The sequence below is a fragment of the Indicator indicator genome, chromosome 2, assembly GCF_027791375.1.
Source record: "Indicator indicator isolate 239-I01 chromosome 2, UM_Iind_1.1, whole genome shotgun sequence".
Lineage (NCBI taxonomy): Eukaryota > Metazoa > Chordata > Aves > Piciformes > Indicatoridae > Indicator > Indicator indicator.
The window spans coordinates 7,572,964-7,597,497 of record NC_072011.1 but is presented as its reverse complement, the minus strand read 5'-3'; the positions used below and the strand labels follow the sequence as shown (position 1 = coordinate 7,597,497).

Below are 24,534 nucleotides of genomic sequence, written 5' to 3'. Positions count from 1 at the left end.
AATGTAAATAAATCACCACTGGATGTAAAAAGGAAAAGAATGGTAAGTTCTAAACAATCCCATTGGACACACTGTCAACAAAGTGGGGTTTTATACACTCTCTTTCTCTCTTTTCAGCTTCCTCGCCCTGGGAGACACTAACTTGCTTCTGGCTGGCTTTGCTGACCTTGGCTGCATTGCTTTGTTTTGGCTAAGTCTAACAAAACAATTCTCTGCTCTTTCTCTTGTCCCTTTGTGTCCAGGGGGGTAAGGAGGGGGGCAGGGAGAACCCCCTGGTTTTTGTCCAGGTGGGTTCTTGTGCTGTTTATTAATTGTAAATACCTGTAAATATTGTAAATACTGTCTATTTTGTACATATTCATTGCATTTCAACGTAGATTGTAGTTTTGCTTGTAAATACAGCTTCATTTGCTTCCAACTGGGCTGGTCTGGCAATTTAATGCTGGGGAGAATTTTCAAGCCACCACAAGAGCTTTCTAAAATGTTCCACAAAATCAAGTTCCTATGGTTTCAAGCATGCTTACCAACACAGTGTTTAGCAAACACAGTGAATGCAAAATTGTTAGAGACCTAAAAGGCTGCCAAAGCCACGCAAGATAGATTCCCTCCTCTTGACCTCCCTGCCTTGGCCTATACTTGTAATGCCTATTACCATGTAAAGACACTTGGGTTAACGACAGCACAAATGGACAGGCCCAAGGACCAAGACTGATGACCTTTTGCTGGGTTTACCTTCTTGATTCTGCTCTAGGGGTGGAGCTGTGGCATTTGGATGACTCTCTTGGGATTAGGTTTTTTTCACATCAGTGGGAAATACACCTCTGCAGAAGCTGCAGCATTAGCCCCATATCTCATAAAAGCTATTTGCCTTACATTATACTTTTCATGTAGCAAAACCATGGCTCTTAACAGCAGTGTTTCAACAAGCAATCATTGTATCAAAACCTCAAGAAAGCCCCAGAATGCACACCACACATTTAAATGTTAGTATAAGGTGAAGACTTTGGGAAGATCTTGATTCTAAATTACTGTTTAAAAATCTGTGTGCTTCAGGTTTATCACTTCTATCATTTAATGTCAGTCAGCAGCCTCAGGAGATAAGACAAATGATCATCTGTTGCTGGAATCAACAGACATGGTAATTTTTTTTTTTAAATCTTACTTCAGATATATGCAGGGATTTCCATATATACATTCAATATATATCTTCTAGGTTTCTCATCTTCACTTAGGTTTCCTCTACTGCTCTTGTTAGGTCTACTTTGACCATTTGAGTAGCAGGGGATGATCCTCCTCGAAGACCTTCCAAGAAAATCTGTGGTCTGGGTACATTGCTGGAGTTGTCACGCTTAGTCTGGGTGCTAACATCTTTTGGCAGGTACACTTGGGTGCAGTTGTTCCTTCTCATATGGCTGAGGTCAGTCTGCATGGCATGAGTCAATTTGTGGCGCAAATTGGCCTAAAGACACAGAAAGAATCAGATGAAGCAAAACTTTGAACATTTTAGCACTAGGTGCATTTGTATCTTTTACATCTACGTGCTTGACAAACCTGGAACATGGCCTACTTCACCCTACCATCACTCCATGGTTGTAGCTGTGACTTGATAACTCCTGAACTAGCAGGATGTGTGAACAGGATGTATGTAGCCCACACAATTTTAAGTGAGCCTCTCACTGCTTTTGTAGTTTCCTTGGGTCATTATCTTCAAATTCTGTTAAATGCTGAAGCCTTTCTTTTGTTAGAATAAAATGCTGTTTTCATGGTAAACTCTTTCAAAGCTTCAAATTAATGTCAGTCAGTCTGCAAACACACTGAAAGTGATGGCAGGCATGGATAAATCTCACCTTTTGCAACCTAAAACAAGTTTGAGGATCCTGAATATTGTGGATAACCCAAATACAGGATCAAGTCTTTGGTTTCTACCAAGAGTGATGAGGTTTTAGGGGTTGGTGTCATAAAATATCACATAAAAAGAAAAAATGTCTTCTTTCAAGACATTGCTTATTAATCCCTTGGCAAGGGGCAAAAGTTAAAGTAATATATGACCAAAGCTCTGTTTAATCACAGAAACTGCTATAGATATAACAACAAACCCACTTCTCACAAAGGGTTAATATTACAAAGTCAGCATTTGAAACAACAAAAATCTGCCTTATCCCACCTAGCCTTCTATGTCAGCAATGGTGTAAAACACATAAATCCTATGACATTATGTTGTACAAAATACAGTCCCCAGTGGTGGGATCCAGACACCTACATGTAAATGAGAAAATACTTGGAATCCAGTCCAGTGAGGGAAGAGTGGAGACTGGAGTCAGTGGAAGCTGGAGAGTGATTAAGTTGGTCAAATTCAGTGTTTGTATCAGGGTGAGCCAAAATATTTTCCAGACTCCACTAGCTAGGTCTCTCTCAACTGGGATGGAAGTTGCATGATTCATGTGTGGACACATTTTGGTGTCTTAATCTACAACTGAATCCTATGCACAATTTCATCCGGCAAAGAACAAGGAGAACATCAAGGAACTTACAGAAGAGATGGCATGGAAAGAAAGACAATATTTTAGTGCTTTGGGTTTTTTTTTCCCTGAGGGTTTTAATGACAATTAAAACAAGAGCAGGCATGAGACACTGTTTCTCTGTTAAGCTTCTCTCTTTTGAAAATTGAATGCATGCTATTGCAAGGAACTATGCTTGCCCAGAGAAACAAATGTTGAGCTGAAAATGTTACTTTTGACATCAAAAAGGTGTTCTAACAAAGTCATATTTTTTCATTTCATATCACTACACATTTTTCTGGCTAAGTATGAACAACAGGGAAAAACCCCAAGACATCTGAGCTCATCCTCTAACAAAACCTGCAAATGTGTCTGATGCTTCCCTAAAGTATCAAATTCACACATGCACTGGGAAGCCATTTCTGTTATTTCTGCACTTTGATTCTGAATGTTGTATCACTTCCATATTATAAATTCAGCAGTCCCAGTAGATAAAATATTCTTTGCATGCATCTGATATTTTTTTGTTTCAGCTCAGCATCGTTCACCTCCCATAAGGACAGTTAGGGCTAAAACACCCTTAGTACGTTCTCTAAATATTTCAAACTAACAAGCTACAATTTGCTTGTGAATGGTCTTCATGCTCAGCTATTGGAAAATATCCACCTTTTCTTAGGCTGAAGCAAAAATACTGACCACATCTTACATTTATTTATGTCCTTTTGTTCATTACCACTGACCACATCTTAGATTTATGTACTTCTGCTCATTACACAAGCAAAGGAGGCTTTTGGCTAGGCCTCTTGTAACCCTAATTGGCTTCCTTATATACCTCAGTAATAACTATTACTTAGAATCCTTTATAAGCCAGTTAACACTGGCATGACCTTTCAATCAAAACAATTGGTTTCCTTTTATAAAGTCAGAGATGATTGGACAGATGGACAGAGTCCAGCAGCATGAGATTTAACAAGTGTAAGTGCCTGGTTCTACACTTTGGCCATAACAGCCCCATGCAGTGCTACCTGCTGGGGACAGAGTGGTTGGAGAAAGGGACCTGGGGGTACTGGTTGATAGTAGGCTGAACATGAGTCAGCAGTGTGCCCAGGTGGCCAAGAAGGCCAATGGCATCCTGGCCTGGATCAGGAATAGTGTGGCCAGCAGGATCAAGGAAGTCATTCTGCCCTGTGCTCAGCCCTGGTCAGGCCACACCTTGAGTCCTGTGTCCAGTTCTGGGCTCCTCAATTCAAGAAAGATGCTGAGGCGCTGGAATGAGTCCAGAGAAGGGCAACAAAGCTGGGGAGGGGTCTGGAGCACAGCCCTGTGAGGAGAAGCTGAGGGAGCTGGGGGTGTTAAGCCTGGAGAAGAAGAGGCTCAGGGGAGACCTTATTGCTGCCTACAACTACCTGAAGGGAGGTTATAGCCTGGTGGGGACTGGTCTCTTCTCCCAGGCAACCAGTGACAGAACAAGAGGACACAGTCTCAAGCTGTGCCAGGGGAGGTTTAGGCTGGATGTGAAGAAGAAATCCTTCACAGAAAGAGTGATTGGCCATTGGAATGGGCTGCCCAGGGAGGTGGTGGAGTCACCGTCCCTGGAAGTGTTTAAAGTAAGACTGGATGAGGCACTTAGTGCCATGGTTTAGTTGATTAGATGGTGTTGGGTGATAGGTTGGACTGGATGATCTCAAAGGTCTTTTTCAACCTGGTTAATTCTGTGATCTCATGGCAAAAAGAGCAACAGAAAAGAAACAGGCTGCACAGCAGACCACAGGCTTCCATAATGCATCTACTCACAGTATGATTCTGTGCCCAGCTGATACTGGTAACTGCAATATTCCCTGTACTCACAAGTCCATTTTGACTGAATGGTGAAAATCAGGTGCTATACCTTGACAACTGCATGTGTTGGTGAACTCTAGACAGAAGCTTTTACTATCACTTTAAAAGCTTGCATGCATGTGGCCAACCTTCTGTGGGTGGACTGTGATTTCTGATCTGTCAGAAAATCATCATCATAGTGTAACAAATATTTCCTTTGGCTGATACAGCAACAGAAAACCTACTTGTTCTAGTTCTTACCTCTCGATCCTACATGAAAGAGAGGATTTACTTATTTATTAATTTATTTTAAAAAACAGCATTTGTTTTAGCAAACATGAAGAATCAGGATGAAATTAGAGGTATTTCTTCACAGAAAGAAAAGGAAAGAGAAAGGAAAAAAAGAAAAAAAATAAAAGAAAAGAAAGGGAGAGGGAGAGGGAGAGGGAGAGGGAGAGGGAGAGGGAGAGGGAGAGGGAGAGGGAGAGGGAGAGGGAGAGGGAGAGGGAGAGGGAGAGGGAGAGGGAGAGGGAGAGGGAGAGGGAGAGGGAGAGGGAGAGGGAGAGGGAGAGGGAGAGGGAGAGGGAAGGGAAGGGAAGGGAAGGGAAGGGAAGGGAAGGGAAGGGAAGGGAAGGGAAGGGAAGGGAAGGGAAGGGAAGGGAAGGGAAGGGAAGGGAAGGGAAGGCAAAGGCAAAGGCAAAGGAAAAGAAAAGAAAAGAAAAGAAAAGGAAAAGAAAAGAAAAGAAAAGAAAAGAAAAGAAAAGAAAAGAAAAGAAAAGAAAAGAAAAGAAAAGAAAAGAAAAGAAAAGAAAAGAAAAGAAAAGAAAAGAAAAGAAAAGAAAAGAAAAGAAAAGAAAAGAAAAGAAAAAAGAAAAGAAAAGAAAAAAGAAAAGAAAAAAGAAAAGAAAAAAGAAAAGAAAAAAGAAAAGAAAAAAGAAAAGAAAAAAGAAAAGAAAAAAGAAAAGAAAAAAGAAAAGAAAAAAGAAAAGAAAAGAGAAAAGAAAAGAGAAAAGAAAAGAGAAAAGAAAAGAGAAGGCTTCATACTTTGATACCTTTCAAGAATGGGTAAATTAATTCACCAAAAGCTTCTGCAGAGTCAAGCACATGCAAAGCTATTTCTAACCATTCTGTCTGCCAGTTACTGCATTTTTCCTGCTCTTACTTGATGGTGATGAATATTAATATAAATTGCTCACTTGCAACAAAGCTTTGCCTGAGCAAACCTTCACAGAATCAGAGAATGGCAGGGCTTGGAAATACATTCTGGAGATGATCTAGTCCAACCCACCTGCCAGAGCAAGTTTACCTAGAGCAGGCTACACAGGAACACATCCAGGTAGATATTAGTATCTTCAGAGAAAGAGACTCCACAATTTCTCCGTCCAAACCTTTCTACAACCTTTGTTTTGCTTTGTTTAGTTTTGTTTTTTACAAAGAAAGTGTATAGCACTGTCTTCAACCTGTTAAATTTATTTCAGTGTAAAGAAACAACTTTAAAATTCAAACTCTTCAAATTTCAATTCAAACTCTTATTACTCAAAGAAAGCAACTTAAAATTTTGTAATGAATAGACTTAGTAGTGGAAGCACTGCTTATGAAACTGGAGAAAGATATGGAAGAAATGGATCAATAAGAAAATCTAGAAATAAGGAGAGAAAATACCTGGAAAACAAAATATTGAGCCAGTTGGAAAAAAAAGTGCACCTTTGAATAAGGATAGACTTAGGTTGCAAGGAACAAAAGTTTACAGCAATTTATTCTGAACTTTGTTACCCAGCAATAAAAATCTTGTTATAACTATACAAACCAATTTTATAGCTTTTCTTCTCAGTTCCCATTCATTCCATTCATAGGATGCCACAATAGTTGGAGGCAAGATATGAGTATCAGTTTGAGTACTACTGTCACATTTTATGGTTGGCTCCATCAAACACTTGTCTGCCTTTCTGGCCTAGATGAAAACAAAAAAAAAACCCCACCAACACAAACCCAAGCAAAACATTAATGTGAAGAACACATACATCTGAAAAAAGAGTTTTTTAAAACTGCTTTTTAAAAACAAATAGAAACCTGCAAACCACAAGTTGATAACAACCTTTACATTCAAGAATCTTTTTGTTCCCTCTGTCCCTGCTGAAAAGAAGAAACCATTAAGTATTTAATGGACTGAATTTCTTGCAGAAAACTCTTTAGGCAGAGTGATTAAGCAATCACATCCCAAGTGGATGCTTAATCATAGGATTTTGGGGTAAAAAGGGGTCTCACCATGATCACCACCAGTATTTTATTATGCAGGCACCCCAGTTTGTCTGTATGAATTCACTAAAAGTCACAAATCGTATTTAGGAGAAGTGCTCACATCTCTGCCAGAGCCAGTTCAAGACTACATTCTTTCCATCACTACCAATCCAGAATTCACAATGGGTCACAGAATGCCTATGAATCCAAATCGAGTCTCTGGATTTCACACAGTAGCACTGTCACCATCATTATTACTGAGTCTCCTTTAATTTTTCAATATATTCCATAATTCCTGTCCCCAGAGATCACTACATCCTCATCCAGCACATACTGCTGAGCTGCTAAGCTAAAGCTTTAGTTAATACGGCATCTGGCTTTTCTCCCACTGCATTTATTAACTGTTCTTTTAAGCTACTTCTGCCAAAATGAGAAAAAGAAATATCAGATGGTGGATCTTACTAGGTTAAGGATGAACAGCTTTTATTGCTGCCACAATCCTTTGGCTCTACATATTTTCCTATGAAGAGATAAGGTGAGAACAACATTAAGGAAAAAGGTTTCTTATCAACACACTGAAGACCTGGGAAAGATGGAACTTCAAACATTCTGTATGATAGGCTGATAATTATACTTCCTTCCTAAAGATGGGTATCATCTCTTCTCTTTATGTTCTAGAATCATAGAATGGTAGGGGTGGAAAGGGACCTCTGGAGGTCATCCAGTCCAATCCCCCTGCCAAAGCAGGATCACTAAGGGCAGGCCACACAGGAATGTATCCAGACAGGTTTTGAAAGTCTCCGGAGGAGGAGACTCCACAACCTCTCTGGACAGCCTGTTCCAGTGCCCTGTCACCCCCACAGTAAAGAAGTTGGTGAAGTAAAGAAAAGACAAACCCAACAGTTGTCTAGCCAGAGGCATGGAGAATGTGTACCTGTACATATGGAGCAAGGTACTCAAACCGATGATGAAGCTCGAGCAGTTGAATTAGCTCTGCATATTCTTGTGCCTTTTCTACATTCAGCTGAATGAACTTATCTGGATCTTCAGCAAAGGTGTAGGCAGCTTCTTTGGAACTGAAAACATAACATTTCTCTCTGTGCTTCAGAATTCCAATAGCAGGATTTCCTAAAAAAAAAAAAAAAAACAAAAAAAAAAAACCACCAAAAAACCCAAAATGAACTCCACAAAATAAAATAGTGAACAGTATGATATCCAATACAAAAGACATCTGCAATCAACATTCTGTGTTTCCTTCAAGTTAGTTTCATTTCCTTTTTTCTGAAATCACAATAAATCATTGGAAGTAAGCTTTTTGTAAATACGGAAAAGTCTGTACAGCTGCTTTTGAATAGTTCACATCCAGCATGTCTCAGTGCATCTGTTAAAAAAACAGCAGATTAAATATCTACACCAAAGGCACAGGAAAAGAGACTATATCCACAACTGTTTCCTTTCTATTTTCCAGCAAATACTTGACTGCAGATCACCAGACCATTTATACCAAAGGGCATAACACTGAAATTAACTGAAGAAGCAGATGAAGCAGCTGAGAAGCCAGACAATAAATTAGCAGAGAAAATGAAATGTCAGTAAAGGTCAAATAACTTATAGAGGAAAACACAAATTGAGTTCAAGGCAGTGGCAGTCTCTGCTTCAGCTGTCATTGACCAAGAAAGACCTGGAATCATCGCAGAGGGTGCCTTGGAAATACTAAATGGCATTCAAAAAAGCAAAAAGAATGTCAGGAATTATTAGGATGAAAACAGAGGAAGAAAAACAGCATTCTCCTCCCCCTCTACTCTGTCCTGGTGAGACCTCACCTGGAATATTGCATCCAGTTCTGGGCTCCCCAGTTCAAGAGGGACAGGGATCTGCTGCAGAAAATCCAATGGAGGGCTACAAGGATGATTAAGGGACTGGAGCATGTGCCCTGTGAGGAGAGGCTGAGAGCCCTGGGGCTGTTTAGTCTGGAGAAGACTGAGAGGGGATTTAATGAATGTTTATAAATATCTGAGGGCTGGGTGTCAAGAGGGAGGGGACAGGCTCTGCTCAGTTGCACCCTGGGATAGAACAAGGGGCAATGGATATAAACTCCAGCACAGGAGGTTCCACTTCAACATGAGGAGGAAATTCTTCACTCTGAGGGTCACAGAGCACTGGAACAGGCTGCCCAGGGAGGTTGTGGAGTCTCCTTCTCTGAAGACTTTCACGACCCTTCTGGATGCATTCCTGTGTGACCTGTGCTAGATTCTATGCTCCTGCTCTGGCAGGGGGGTTGGATTCGATGACCTTCGGAGGTCCCTTCCAACCCCTAACATCCTGTGATACACTTGTAATACAACATTTTTTTCCAATAGAATAGATAAAGTGAAGGAAGTTGGAAGTGATCAGAGGCTTGGAGTACCTTTCACAGAAGAAGGAGTTAAAGACAGAAGCCTCTTCAACATTATAAAGAAGCAACTAAAACCAAATATGATACAGGATTATAAAACCATGAGTTGCATGCAATATACAATTAGTGTTTGCTGGTTTGCCTAATAGAAAGACTCAGGCCTGAAGAAATTATCAAGCCAGATCTTAAAACAACCCCCTTTTCATAGTATGTATAATTACAACTGTGGAATTCTTGACAATAAGAATATCCCATGGCAAACTCTAAATGGATTCAAAAGTCAATTAGGCAAATTAAAAAAACTCTATCAAGGATTATTCAACCAAAGGTTACAGACTCAACAATTACCTGAGGAAGACTCATAATGCTAGGGAAAGATATAATTAACTAAGAATCATTCCTATTTGATTTCTCATAGGCTTCAAGTGTTCACAACTGTTCACATCCAGAAATAGGCTAAAAAGACTTTCAGTCTAACCCAGGACAGTTGTTCTCATATGGTAACAATGCTAAATAAGTGATTGAGCATTAGTAAATAAGTAATTTGCACTGTCATTAAAATATCTATTTTTTAATACTGCTAAACAGTGGAAATATTTCACTTCCTACCTCCTAGAGCTTAAAAAAATTCTTTATGGATATGTTCTATAAAGGACAGGGAGATAGAAAATATGATCTGATGAGGTAGCTAAAAGCAAGGCTTACCTTCAAGACAAATGACCTTAGAAGTGACCAAAAAAATTCCTATAATTAGTTGACTTAATCAACTGCACTTTTGCATTGTTTCCAGAGCAGATTTTTAGTACTTTATAACATCTATTTCAAAATACAGAATCACCTATCCTTGTCCTGCTGGTCACACTTCTTTTGATGCAGCCCAGGACACAGTTGCCTTCTGGGATACAAGTGCACATTGCCAGCTCATGTCGAGTTTATCATCAGCTGACACCCCCAAGTCCTGCTCCTCTAGACTGTTCTTGAGCCACTCCATATGCAGCCTACAAGCTTGGGATTGCCCTGACCCAGGTGTAGGACCTTGTACTTGGCCTTGTTCAACTTGGCTTATCTATCCCATCTTGTTTCTGTCTCTGCTTGCTTGTGCCTATTTTCTCTTGAAGTCCTCCTGCCTTCTATTTAGGGCAGATTCTTTGTGTATTCTTAAAAGAAACACACTTTAACAGGGGAAGTAAGGAATCTGGGGTAAAAATCCCAAACAAGAAAATACAGTACCCCAGCTCTGACATAAAAGGATGCATTCAGAACATGTATCTACATCTTCCCTACTACTTGTGTACATATAAAGCATGGAAAATACCAAACTACAAAGCATACCTGGGATGGTGAGGCCTTTCACACCAATTGCATGTGCACAGAAACCACAATACTGGATTAGCAACTGATCAAAATTATCAGTAGTCTCTGGAAAAAGCCATTCTTGGTTCTTGAAATCAGAAACATTCACTCTGGTACCTAAGAGAAGGTTTAACAAAGCAAGGATTTCAGTAACAAAACAGATGTTTAAAATACAATCATGTTACAGGATGGCTGTAGCATGAACGTCCAGGATGACTCTCTTCTTCCACAGGATGACCTGCAGTGCTAAGATCCCACAAGCCAAACTTTAGCCCTGCCTTAAGACAGATCCTACTGAAAAATCAGTTCTGCAGGAGTCTATCTTAGTAGCATTAGGTCTGGGGAAGAAGGGGACAACACCAGGAAGGTAATATCTTAATTCTTCTATTGTTTTCACCCACTCAAGCATTACAAATCCCTGTGAGTATAACTTGGTTGCTAGGGATACCATCTTGCAAACAAATACTAGTGGTAACCAAATCCCCATTTAGATTAGCTTTTTAATTGCCCCCTCAATTTCAGAAGTTCTGATAGGTATAAAAAGACATGAATACATTTAAGAAATAAATACAATTTTAAAAAATAAGCAGAAGTATTCTTCTCTGATCATTCTGCCAGCTTTCTGAGGTATGTTTGTATCTAGCAGCTATGTTGTAACATTATATATTAAAATAAAAGCCCAAACTACACTATGTGAAAAATAAATCCACACACTCCAAGATTCATTTTCTTTTACTGTACAAATACAGATTAGTTAAAAAAAAAAAATCAACGTGTAGAACCTTCTGTAAAGAATATTCAAACCACAAAATCTTCTCTAAAGAAGGAAAATAAAAATAAGTAACTTCCAATACCCATGGTTTCTCTTATCCTTTCCTCATCAGTTTTCACAGTTACTCCTTCCAGAAGAGATGTTAGCACTTCCTCAGGAAAAAGCTGTGATTGGATTTCTGAGAACTGTTGCAGATTGTTGGTCATATTTGTGAGGAAGCTCAGCAGTAGTATCTCATCCTGAAACCTGGTCCAGAGGTTAGAGAGTTCAGCAAAGAGTGGCTAGAAAATAAAATATCAGAAATCCAGATTATGTTTATGTCTGTACTGCAACCCATGTGCTGTGTACAACAATCTCTGCTGGGAACAAAGCAGGGCTGATCTCCAAGGTCTTCAGCACCTAGAAATTGCAGAATTCCAGGGCATTGTTAAGAGGAGCTCCCATCTCATATGCCCAAAACACATATGTCCACCATGAAGGCTTATGGGTCAGAATGGTACTTTTCTACATTTTTCCCCAAAGCCTTTCCCAAATATCTTACTCTGAGACCATCCTTGGAACTGAATGTTCCACCGACAACATGGTTTTATAACTGGAAATAAGGTGTACAGGAATAAGAAGGACTAGAAGAAATGCACCTGGTTAACTACTAAATGAAGAAAACCCACACAAATATGTACAAACATTTTCATTTTAATGTCTGCCCTGCTTCCAGAGTGACTTTGTACCACAGCTCCCAGGCTATTGTGTGTGCCAAACGGATGGGATTCATTGTTGGCAGTGCACATAGAGAAAAGGCCTACCAAGCCTGTGAGTATAAACTCTGATTTCAGTGACAGTGACATAAAAGTGTGCCCTGTTAATCTAAACACGCAGAGCATTTATGGGACAAGATGCAATGAATCTGAAATGCACACTACTATTTTATGTACTTCTATTTTATGTGTGTTGACAACACTGTTAGAAGAAGGGCCACCAGGGTCAGCTCTGGAATTCAGCATTGCTAACACTGTGGAAATGGTATGGTTACAAAACTTGAGGAAACGTGATTCTGAGAAGGGCAGCAAGATCAAAATCATTCTTACCAGAATAAACAAAGAATGGCACTGAAATGTTTACTACAAATATAAGCCTTACACTATGGTTTTTAAAAGGCAGAATGTGTCAACCCTGGTTGGATGAGGCTTTGAGCAACAAGAAGGATATAGAGGTTCTGGAGCATGTCCAGAGAAGGGCAACAAGGCTGGTGAAGGGCCTGGAGCACATGGTCTACAAGGAGCATCTGAGGGAGCTGGGGTTGTTCAGTCTGGAGAAGAGGAAGCTGAGGGGAGACCTCATCACTCTCTACAACTACCTGAAGGGAGGTTGGAGTGAGGAGGGGGCAGCCTCTTCTCCTTGGTGTCAAGTGACAGGACTAGAGGAAATGGTTTCAAGCTGCACCAGAAGAGGTTCAGGCTGGGTACTAGGAAATATTCCTTCACAGAGAGGGTTCTCAAACACTGGAATGGTCTGCACAGGGCAGTGGTGGAGTTGCCATCCCTGGAGGTGTTTAAGCAGCATGGGACCTGGCACTTAGGGACATGGTTTAGGACTGACTCTAAACTGCGTTAAAGGTTGGACTGGATGATCTTTGAGGTATCTTCCAAACAGATGTTTTCTGTGATTCTAACTTGGTCTAGTAGGAGTTGTCCCTGCCAACAGCAGGGGAGCTGGAACTAGATGATCTTTTAGGTCCCTTCCAAGCTAAACCATTCTATGATTTATAGAGGATCCAGCTTCTCAGCAACTAGCTGAAGAAAAAAGAGAACTATTTAAATGGTGTGTTAATACAGAAATCTCTATCTGCAAAAAACTGAAATCAAAAGACATTACATATTCTGTCTTCACCAGAGAAGAAACAGCAAGTAACCAACCTGAAGAGAGAAGAAAATCTAGGAAGGAGGAAAACAACAGCAGACAGCTTCCAGGGAAAAGAGTAATGTGTATCAGTCACTTAAGCCCCATGAAGATAAGTAAGAAGAAAAATTGTGCAGCTGGACAAGAGGGGAAATCGGTCTCTAAATGAGAGCATCTGGCTTACAAAATCACAAGCACATGTAAGATGAAGTGTCAGATCACATCTGAGATGCCTCTCAGTTAAAGTGCCATTCCCATTAATATCCAGCTCAGATGCCCTTATGGGGAGTGCAAAAAATACTCTGAATAGATGGTAGGGGCATGATCTTCTTTCCTTCTTCCTCCACAGCAGATGTAGTTTTGCTTTCTAATTATTTGTTTAAAAGGGTGAAATACAACATATGTGTGAACTGCATAGTTCAACGGCTAGCTACAAGGAATTGAAACGATAGACATGTCACACAAAATAATGAGCTCCTTCATGAAAAGCAAGTTAAATTAAACTGGTTGACATACCTCTCTCCTATTTCCTTTATACCATGCTATCATAATAATCTTAAGTTTTCATTAGATCACAAACCAGCAGCTAATTGTGGCATTCCCATTTCAGACTCCATCTCAGGAGGGCTTTAATGGTGTCTCTCTAGTTGCTTGTTTTTCACAAAACTTGCAGAAAATGACATATTTTTGAGATCTCTGGACTTTGACAAATTTGACTGAAACTGGCCAACAGGTTCAGAAGCAACTGGGAGGAGCAGAGGGCTGAAACCCCCTTCACTGAAACCTGGCTTCTTTAGAAAAATGGTATCAAGGAGTTGTACTGTAATGACAGTAAATTTCTATCTGAAGGGACTTTAAAACAATCACACTCCCATGGCTGTTATCTGTCATCATTTATGTTCTTACTGTTTCTGCAAGGATCAGGAGAGAACATTTACATAAACCTGGAAAATATCAGGGCAAATCTACAAAGACTGACAAATGACTCCAGACATCTATAGTAAAATAACATTTAATTCCTTCTCTCCCTTTTTGTACCTTGCTTTTGCTTTTACCTTGAGATCAAATCTTTTAGTTTAGTTGCCCCTTCAAAAAATCACAGGTGCTGTAATAATAAAACCAATGTAGACTGTAACACAAACTATGTACAAATACATCAGCAAAGTATTTTGTAATACTTTAGTAATTTTTTTAATAATTGAAATAGGTTTTCCATTTAGATTACTTACAAAAACTTCTTTGGTATCTATGGAAACCTTATTCTGCACTGTGCTTTTCAGCTGCTCCATTGCTGCTGCAAACTGCACATTCATCTTTTCAGTTTCTTGAGCACTTGTAACTGCATCAGACTGCAAAGAGAACTCACTTCAGGGAAGAAGTATGACAGTCAAAAAAATCAAGTATTTAGTAGTAAATATTTACTTGGAACTCTTCATTCAACTATCCTCAGGCAACTGTTTTAAGGAACAAAATGCATCCTAACTTTCCACAAAATATGTTTCTCCAGAAGTGTGAACATATCATAGAATCATAGAATTGTTAGGGTTGGAAGGGACCTCAAGAATCATCTAATTCCACCCCCCCTGGCATGGGCAAGGACACTTCACACTACATCAGGTTGCTCAGAGCCACATCCATCCACCAGGCACTTCTATGAAACATATACTAGTAATTTTTATAGAAAACCTCTACTTTTTACTTAAAAGAGAAAATGCTTTCAAGCATTATGATATCAAGGCAAGATTAATAAATCCCTGTCTCTCAAACAACAAAAGGAAAGGTCTTCAGAAACAAAACAATTTCCAAGAATTTGAATTGTATTCCTCAAAGTCTTATGATGGCTCCATATGTGTTGGGGCTGTCTGCAGACTAAAATTGACACAACTAAGCAAGGAGGCTGTTTCCCTCCTGACCTTTGGGGCAGTACCAGTACGAAAAGAAAGAAAAAGTCTTACTTTCTAACACCTAATGTTAATTAAATGAAACAAAAAAAATGGAAATCTCCAGAAATTTAATGCAAGTACAGTCACAATGCAGCAGGTTGCTGAAGGAAGGTGGTAGAAGCCCCATCCCTGGAGGTTTTTAAGGCCAGGCTGGATGTGGCTCTGAGCAACCTGATCCGGTGTGAGGTGTCCCTGCCTATGGCAGGGGGATTGGAACTAGATGATCTTTAAGGTCCAATCCAAACCATTCTATGATTCTATGAGGGAGGTTCTTATAGACAGAGATAAATTTTATTTAATTTCTTTCTGAATATTTTTCTTACATTCCTGTTCTATACAAGTAGGTAACTTGCATCTGTACTAAAAAACCCACAGGATATAACTTCATGGCATCTCACCAGAAGGATGCGGAGGAAGGCCTCGTACTGCCTCACATTGAACAGTGCTTCTTTTAATTTCAAAGACCTAAGCTGTGTGTATCTGTGCTGGTCTTCCTGCATGGATTCCAACAGAGCTGTGTACTGGTAGGCTAGCATATGGCAGGTGTTAAGACCTTCATTGACAGTCCGTGTAGCTGCTGGGATGGCTTCATTCAGAATGGCTGGCACTGTTTGTGTAGAATAAACATAAGATACATATAAAAAGAATTATTTCTATCATTAGCAAATGAAGTATTCCAATAACATTGTGATTTCTAAACTTTGTTCTCATAATCATGCATTTCCAAATACTTGCATACTAGATTATATCTTACCAGTCAAGTGGTTCCAAACAGTTGCAATTAGCCATCTGGAAATACCACAGTCATTGAATTATAAAGTCATAGAACTGCCAGAGTTTGGGGAAGGTACCTCAAGGATCATCCTAGTTCCAACCCCCCTGCCATGGACAGGGACACCTCACACTAGATCAGGTTGCTTAGAGCCACATCCAGCCTGGCCTTAAATACCTCCAGGGATGAGGCTTCTACCACCTCCCTGGGCAACCTGTTCCAGTGTCTCACCACCCTCATGGTGAAGAACTTCTTCCTGACATCCAATCTGAATCTACTCACTTGTAGTTTTGCTCCATTCCTCCTAGTCCTATCATTATCTGATACCCTAAAAAGTCCCTCCCCAGCTTTCTTGTAGGCCCCCTTCAGATACTGGAAGGCCACAAGAAGGTCTCCTCGGAGCCTTCTCCTCTCCAGACTGAATAGCCCCAACTATCTCAGTCTGTCTCCATAGCAGAGGTGCTTCAGCCCTCTGATCCTCCTCATGTGCCTTCTTTGGACACGTTCCAGCACCTCCAGATCCTTCTTGTAATAGGGGCTCCAGAACTGGACACAGTACTCTAGGTGGGGTCTCACCAGAGTGGAGTAGAGGGAAGTCAAATCAAAGGCTGTGAGAACACTCACTTCATAGTGAGGTAGTTCAGTTGTGACTACTGCCATGGTTTCTTAGGAGCCTTTACACAATCTGCACAATCCACACAATTTTCAATTCTCAGATTTCTCATCCATAAAATACTAATAACAGGTCCCCCATTTCCTGGGCACTTTGATATCTAACAATGCTGTAAGAATGAGTTAAAGATTATGATTAAAACCAGAAGATAGATACTACATGAAAAAATATACCTATGCAGTCATTAAAATTCAGCATTAGTACTTACAAACCTCACAAATTCTCCCAAATGGCACAGGTCAATAAATCACATTTGATCTGACAGTCAATAAGACATGTTTTAGTTGACAGGTAATACAGTATAAATTATTCTTTTAAAATTATTATTTTATGATTGCTCTTTCAGTGGGCAGCTATGCAAGGAGATAGGATGACAAGACTTCCTTTAAGTGCACAATACAGCCCTTTTAATGCCAGCAATATCAGCAAGCAGCAGTACAGTAAGGGTGGTGAGACACTGGAACAGGTTGTCCAGGGAGGTGGTGGAAGCCTCATCCCTGGAAGTTTTTAAGGCCAGGCTGGATGTAGCTCTGAGCAACCTGATCTAGTGTGAGGCTTGGAACTAGATGATCCTTGAGGTCCCTTCCAACTCTAACAATTCTATGATTCTATAATTGGGCTTTGAGGGATGTCTACTCAAAACCCTGTGAGCACAGAAAGACTAGATTTAACAAAGCTAAAATGGGAAGTAAATTTGCACAGGTATTAACAGCAGTCTAACCACAGGTGAAGAAACCTTAACACTTGGCAAATTTACCTTTTTTGAAAGCAGGGTAAAAAGCCAAGGTGGAGTTCTATCCCAGGAGACTGCTGGTAACACTTAAATTAAGGCTCTAGCAGTGTAACTACTGGCCTTAAGCATAAAAACATCCTTTTTATCTCCTGACCTAAGAGCATTCATGCCATGTTTTTTTCCATCTGTTCAAAAGTGACATGTAAACAGGTCAGTGAAAAGAAGTAGATTATAGTAAGATAACAAATGTATCGAGATTAACAATCATATTATCTTTTTTAATAGGTTACAAGCCCCACAAATATTATAGTGTAAAAGACCACAACATGTTGTAAATCATGCCTTTTGTATAAGTACGATACTTGAATGTTCCCTCACACTGTAAGGCAGGCCCAATGAACCTCGAATAGAGGCAGCCACAACATAAAAAGGTGACATTTCACACACAGAATCACAGAATGGTAGGGGTTGGGAGGGACTTTGAAGGGTCATCTAGTCCAACCCCCCCTGCCAGAGCAGGATCACCTAGACCAGATCACACAGAAAAGCATCCAGGTGGGTTTTGAATATCTTCAGAAAGGGAGACTCCACCACCCACCTGGGCAGTCTGTTCCAGTGTTCTGTCACCCTCACAGGGGACAAAATTATCCTCCTGTTTCCATGGAACTTCCTATGCCTCAACGTCCACCCATTGCCCCTTGTCCTGTCCTTGGGCATCACCAAGGAGAGCCTGGCTCCATCCTCTTGGCACTCACCCCTTACATATTTATAAACAAGGAGGTCCACCCTTAGTCTCCTCCTCTCCAAGCTAAAGAACCCCAGCTCCCTCAGTCTCTCCTCATAAAGATGTTCCACTCCCTTCATCGTTTTTGTGGCTCTGCGCTGGACTCTTTCAAGCAGTTCCCTGAGGTCCTTCTTTAACTGAGGGGCCCACATACACTGAATGGTAGGGATTGGAAGGGACCTCAGCAGATCACTGAGTCCAATCCCCCATGGCAGGTTCACCTAAAGAAGGTCACACAGGATGCATGAACATGTCTCTATGTTCCATTTGTGGGAAAGCATAGAAAACCAATGACTTGCTTAGCATCCAAGAAAAAAACCATCATCACCAACATATAGAAGGTTACTTATCTTTCCATGATGTCATTTGTGGTTTTCTTCCCTACTTATACTGATTTAGTTTAAATACCATGTAGCTAAACAAATGCCTTGCTTTCCAATAAAACACAATTTTCTTAGCAGGAGAGCTATGTGCTCTAACCCTTATTCCAAAAACTTTAGTCTTTTAAAATAAAAGGTTTCACCCTAAAACTGGGCTGCAGACCTTTCCTACCAAGAAGTCTTCTCAATGAGCTACAACATTACATGCATATTCACAAAAACATTTCCTCTGACCAGTCATTTCTTTATTAATTGTGAACTTACCAGAAATAACGTGGTAAGAAGAAGTAATATGGGAGAAGAGAACATAGGAATAGCAAGGTCTTGCCCTACTCTGAATACAGCTTTTGAAGAACTCCAGCATAGCTATTGACATTTTCTGCTTATTAAAGAAGCAGACAGATTCAAAATGCAGAAGATTTTTGACAACATATTAAAAATATCTGAAGGGGTTACTCTAAATTACCAGAATGAAGATAATGCCTCAGCAACTTTTATTGCTTCTCATCACACATACTGAATAGAAAATTGTGATTGGATTGACAGTGTCCTTTCAAGATTTTAATTAACTGCTTTTAGAGGCAAGCATTACATACTTAATTCACTTAATGACAAGGGATCAGGGAACAAGTTATCATGAGGAAAATTAGTGCATGAGGTCAATACATATAATCCTTCTACATCAACTACAGAGGGCTTCCTCTTAGCTAAAAAGTAGCAGCCTACATAGAAGCCTATAATTAAATACCAAATGTGTACTTTTCCTTCAGGTTTACAGACTCTGAGTCAAAGCTGTTTATCTAGAAAGATGAGATGTAATTGGGGCCACAGCAGTGAGGAGGGACAGGAAGAATTAATTGGGAATACACAGCCCAAATGCAATTGTTTACTTACAGTCATCAATACTGCTTCTTCCTTGCCCAAGTTCCTTGTTGTACAACCGAATTCCTGTGACTAGCATGGCAAGATTTTTCAGCTGTTGCTCTTTGTTCTTCTTACTGAGTGAGATGAAAGTGATCATCTCTGTCTGGGGGAACACACTCTGCAGGGCAGCTATAAGCATTACAATAGGTGAGAAAACCCTCAAGGCGAGGGAACAGAAAAGAAAATCATTAAACAAGCAAAAATACCCTCTCCTGAACAACTGCAAAAGTAGTGAATCCATGGCAAATTTAGACTTCCAGGCTGAGCAGTGACATTTTGGGTAGTAAGCATTCATCACAGTTTACCACTGAAATTTGCCACCTAAAGATCGGTGAAGAGAAAGTGAAATTTTATTTTTCAGTAAGAAAAGCCTAGTTTCACAGCTGGGAGTTTACTGACCTGTTACCTCTCTGACAACCTCAAGATCTGTTGGGGATCCCAGGCCAGAGCTCAACAGCATGTAGCTAATGATCTTCTGATACAGATTCTCCATTTCTTCTTGCACACAAGGATGACTGTCTGTGATATCTCTGACCACAGGAGCCAGCCTTCCCTCCAGAACTTGCTGCTGCTCACTGAGTAATCCAGCTAGGGAAGAAGAGAGTTAGAAACTGCTATCTACATTCTTTGGGATTTGGCTTATACAGAGGATGCAGTTTATTTCCACAGTAAGAAGACCAATTTGAGGTTTCTGAAGCACAGGTATGTGGAAGAGATGTTCAAGGCACCATATTGTTTAATGAATAGCAGTGGAATTAAAACATTAAAATAACTAGCATGATTAACATCAATCAATAGAATCCACAGAACTATTCAGGTCAAATTAAGCAGCAAGTCTCTGACTCACTGAACTCCTCAGATTGTATACACACACCTATTTCATAGGTAAATGAAGTTACATGCCCAAATCTGAACACTAATCAGGATCTCAGACTCCTACTGGACTTATTGAGTCCCGATGACTTTGAAGCCACACTCTAGATGGCTAATTTTGCTAACAAAAAGACATTTTTCATGATCTTTCCAGGCAGAAATATTTTAATTTTTGTCTGCTCTTGTTCTGTACCTCCTGTGCTCCAGCCAGCCCTCACAGTCTCATTGAGATCTGAAGTCACAATTACAGCAGAAACATTCTCCCCACCTCATTTTTCTTCCACATTCTCAGACCATATGAGGTTACCACTGATGAGACCAAAACATGCATGGTTAAAATTGCAACTGATTGTTCAAGACTGCTCATGTCAAGTAGTAATATTGACAAAACACCAAGCTCTCTTTCAGATACATGGGTGCAATTCTGGCTATTAGTTCTGTTTCAGGTACTCAGGGTGCAGCCACTGCACTTGAAGGCATGATTGTTCTTAAGCAATCTAATATATTACATTCTCCCAGGCAGGATGAGTGTAGTCTCAAATCTAATATAAATTTTTTTCCCCTGCTATATCCCTACTGAAACACCATACTTCTATATAGTACATTTCCCCATGGATTTTTATTTTGTTTTACTGCCAGCAGTCATTTGAAAGGAGTAAATTTTAGCCTTACAGAGAGAGGTATTAAATCCTAAACTCAGAATGTTTTCTTCTATGAAAACGTGTAATTATATTCAAATTACCTCGGTTTGTATAGTTCAAATCAAAGTAAACTTGCATCTTAATTGTGCTCAGGGATGGGTTTGATGTGTCAAGCAGCCTGGAAACACAGAGCTAAGAGAGAGAGGTGAGTTCTTTCTCATGACAGGAAAAACATCTGAACTGGACTATGCTACAGGTTTTACAACAACACTAGAGCCCCCTCCCTAACCATTCTCTCAACATACTATGAACACTGTGAAGTATAAGGCATTTATTAGCATTCAAGAACACAGAGTCATAGGATTATGGAATGTTTTGTGTTGGAAGGGAGCTTTAGAGGTCCAATCCTTTTGCAGTAATCAGGGTCATTTTCAACTACATCAGGCTGCTCAGAGCTCCATCCAACGTGACCTTGAATGTTTCCAGGGATGGGGTATCCACTACCTCTCTGGGCAACCTGTGTTTGTGTTTTACCACCCCCATTCTAAAAAAATTCTTCCTTGTATCTAATCTAAATCTATCTTCTTGTAGTTTAAAACCATTATCCCTTGTCTTATTGCAAAAGGCCCTGCTAAAAAGATTGTCTTTCTTATAGGCTTCCCAGAATCCAGTCTTTAGCTACAGAACCATGAAAAAAAAAAAGCATTAAAAATTTGGAAGTGTCCATATCAAAATAAAATATTTGTTACAGGAACAGATAGCAAATAATGCTAGAATCTTAGCTAAGTAATGACTGTCAACATTGTGTCAGAATTACCTGTATAAGGTTTTGCACATCATTTTCTGTAAGGTTTTGATCCACATGAAAGTTATTTCTTGGATCTAAACAAACAGCTTTCACCTAGAGATTGCCAAAAAGAAAACTATTAATTTACATCTCAACATATACTCTTTGCAGCTCACCTTTTATTTTTTGAAAAATCTCAGATGCAGCCAGTGTTTGTTATTCCTTTTTTCCATTTCAACCTTTGATAATGGAACAAAGTTATTTGATTTAATGACTTGCTGGTTTCAGTTCTCAGGCATAGAAGGAAAAAACATGTTTGTGACACAAACTTTGCAGAGAAATATTTAAATCTAAAAATTTTCTAGAAAAAAATATTTTTTTCTGTGTAAAATTTTATTCACCATGGTTGTTTATAGACTTCTCAGCTGGTGCTGTATACAACAGTATGAATGTTTACCATTTAGATACCAAATTCATAATGTTCTGCACACAGGGAAATATGTGCATTTCTGCAACTGGTATGCAGGCTGGGGATCTTGCCAGCCACTTGTACAAGTTTTTGACTCATTAAAATTGTTGTACTTCATTGATCAAAGCCATGGTGTCACATTTTGGAAAAAAAAAAATCAGACTAACAGTGCTGCTGTGAGCCATTTACATGCATTTGCAAGTTTATAAGAGCCAGTTCTGTTCTTTTACTGTCAATAAAGAAAGAATCTAGCTTCATCTTTCTGCAGACACAGATTTACAGATGCATTTGGACTATATTCTGCATCTGTGCCATGTCTCCCAAGATGGGAAGCTAAAGTGTATAGTGCTTTTAAGGACACTTATATTTGTCCATCAAGGACAACAGTGAGATTGATTCAATTTCATTTTTAGCTTAAATGGGATCCAAACCCACTCCTTCAAATATTCAGCCCATTTATACTACCTAGCCCTGCCTTAACAAGGAAACAAAAGTATTCATCACAGCAGAGGGAAGAGGTAAACATCAAAGAATAAACATAGCTGCTGCAATAAACATTCACTTACGCATCATCGCCTTTTGTTCATTTATGAGAGTGGAAAGAAAACACTTTCTCACTTTAGAGACAGAAAGAAAAAAAAGGTTTCTGTGTCTGTAGGAGCAAACTGAGGGAGACCTCTGAGTCAAAGAGTTCCCAGGACTTGCAGCTTTTTCAGGGCTTTTTTTTCCTCAGAAAGCATTTCAGAGGAATGAAATACTTTTTTCCTGCTTTTTAGGACCCTATACTGAATATCTCTGAACAGCCCTTTGAAACTGCCCAGTGCAGGCAAACAGAAACCAAGGTGTTTCAAAGTTCAAGTCAGCCTGAAAGCCTCAGCTGCCACCATTCTAGCCTGGCCAGGCTGCTGTGGAGCTGCTATTTGAAGCTTGTTAACTTTTATGACCAAAGGAATAATTTATGTCCTCACTCCGTATCATTCAGTCTGAGTAGGGTCAGTCAGTAACTCAGGTGGTACTATTCACCATGTGTAAAATTAAGTTCCTATCTCACAAAAGCCTTAAAAACCAATTTGAGCTGCCAAGCTAATTGTGCCCAGATGAGAAACTTCTGTTCTATGATGAGACCAACACATATTGATCTTAATTTTTTATGAGCAGCAACAGAATTCAAACGTGATTAGGAAAACACTTGTATGAAATAATAACCATAGAATCATTTAGGTTGGAGTCCAACCATTAACCCTACTCTATCAGGTCCACCACTAAGCCATATCCCCAAGCATCACATCTATAGAACTTTTCAACACTTTGAGGAATGGTGACTGCACATCCTCCCTGGGCAACCTGTTCCAATGCCTGACAATCCTTTCAGTGAAAACTTTTTTCCTGATGTCATAGAATCGGTTGGAAGGGACCTCAGGGATCATCCAGTTCCAACCCCCCTGCCATGGGCAGGAACACCTCACACTAGATCAGGTTGCTCAGAGCCACATCCAGCCTGGCCTTTAAAAACTCCAGGGATGGGGCTTCTACCACCTCCCTGGGCAACCTGTTCCAGTGTCTCACCAGCCTCAAGGGTAAGAATTTCTTGCTAACATCCAATCTGAATCTACTCATTTCTAGTTTTGTTCCCTTCCCTCTAGTCTTATCACTAACCGACACCCTAAAAAGTCCCTCCCCAGCTTTCTTGTAGGCCCCCTTCAGATACTGGAAGGCCACAAGAAGGTCTCCTCAGAGCCTTCTCCTCTCCAGACTGAACAACCTCAACTCTCTCAGTCTGTCCTCATAGGAGAGGTGCTCCAGCCCTCTGATCATCCTCATGGCCCTTCTCTGGACACGTTCCAGCACCTCCAGATCCTTCTTGTAATAGGGGTTCCAGAAGTGGATGCAGTACTCCAGGTGGGGTCTCACCAGAGCAGAGTATGATGCTGGCTGTGCTTCTCCTGCGGCAGCCCAGGATGTGATTTGCTTTCTGGGCTGCAAGTGCACCCTGGTGGCTCATGTTGAGCTTCTCATCCACCAGCACCCCCAAGTCCTTTTCTCTGTCCAGCCCAAACCTCTCCTGGTGCAGCTTGAGGCCATTCTCTCTTCTTCTAGCACTAGTTACTTGGGAGAAGAGCCCAACACCCACTTCACCACCTCTCTTCAAACCCCCACCCTAGAGATTTAACTTGGGCTTACCAGGAATGCCACCAAGGCTTCCGAAACAGCTTGTCCCTGGACAGTGCATTCTTGGCCGACTTCACGAATTATTTTCTTGAGGACACTTTCAGTCTGGTCACCAGCCATACTGAATGGGCACACACGTTAACGGGAATAACATTTATTTAAGTTTTCGGCTGAGTCTGTTAACGCTTCTCCACGAGAGGGCTGCAGGTGCCCACTCCCCAACTCGCCCCGGTACCGCCGGCCGGGGCCTCCCCCAAACATCTCAGCCCCGCTGCCGCCTCTTGTCGGGACACACCTCCCGACCCCGCGGCGCTCTCACCGTCCCGGCCGCCGACAAAACGTCTTCCTCTCACCTTCTCTCCGGCCCGGCCCCGCCCGGGTGGCGGCCGGCAGCGAGAAAAGGCCGCAGCGGGCAA

The 24,534-nt window shown here is 40.5% G+C and overlaps 1 protein-coding gene across 1 annotated transcript; it reads right to left on the bottom strand.

The window, feature by feature from the left end:
• Positions 1–1,228: 1,228 nt before the first annotated feature.
• Positions 1,229–24,238, bottom strand: CFAP206 (cilia and flagella associated protein 206). The gene is made up of 12 exons (XM_054399205.1): positions 24,131–24,238; positions 21,511–21,594; positions 20,795–20,885; positions 19,579–19,767; positions 19,150–19,308; positions 15,312–15,520; positions 14,200–14,319; positions 11,157–11,355; positions 10,282–10,419; positions 7,489–7,682; positions 6,124–6,267; positions 1,229–1,459 (listed from the first exon to the last, which is right to left on the bottom strand). The coding sequence occupies exons 1-12, from the start codon at positions 24,236–24,238 to the stop codon at positions 1,229–1,231; spliced, it is 1,866 nt and encodes a 621-aa protein (XP_054255180.1).
• Between the last annotated feature and the right edge of the window lie 296 nt (positions 24,239–24,534).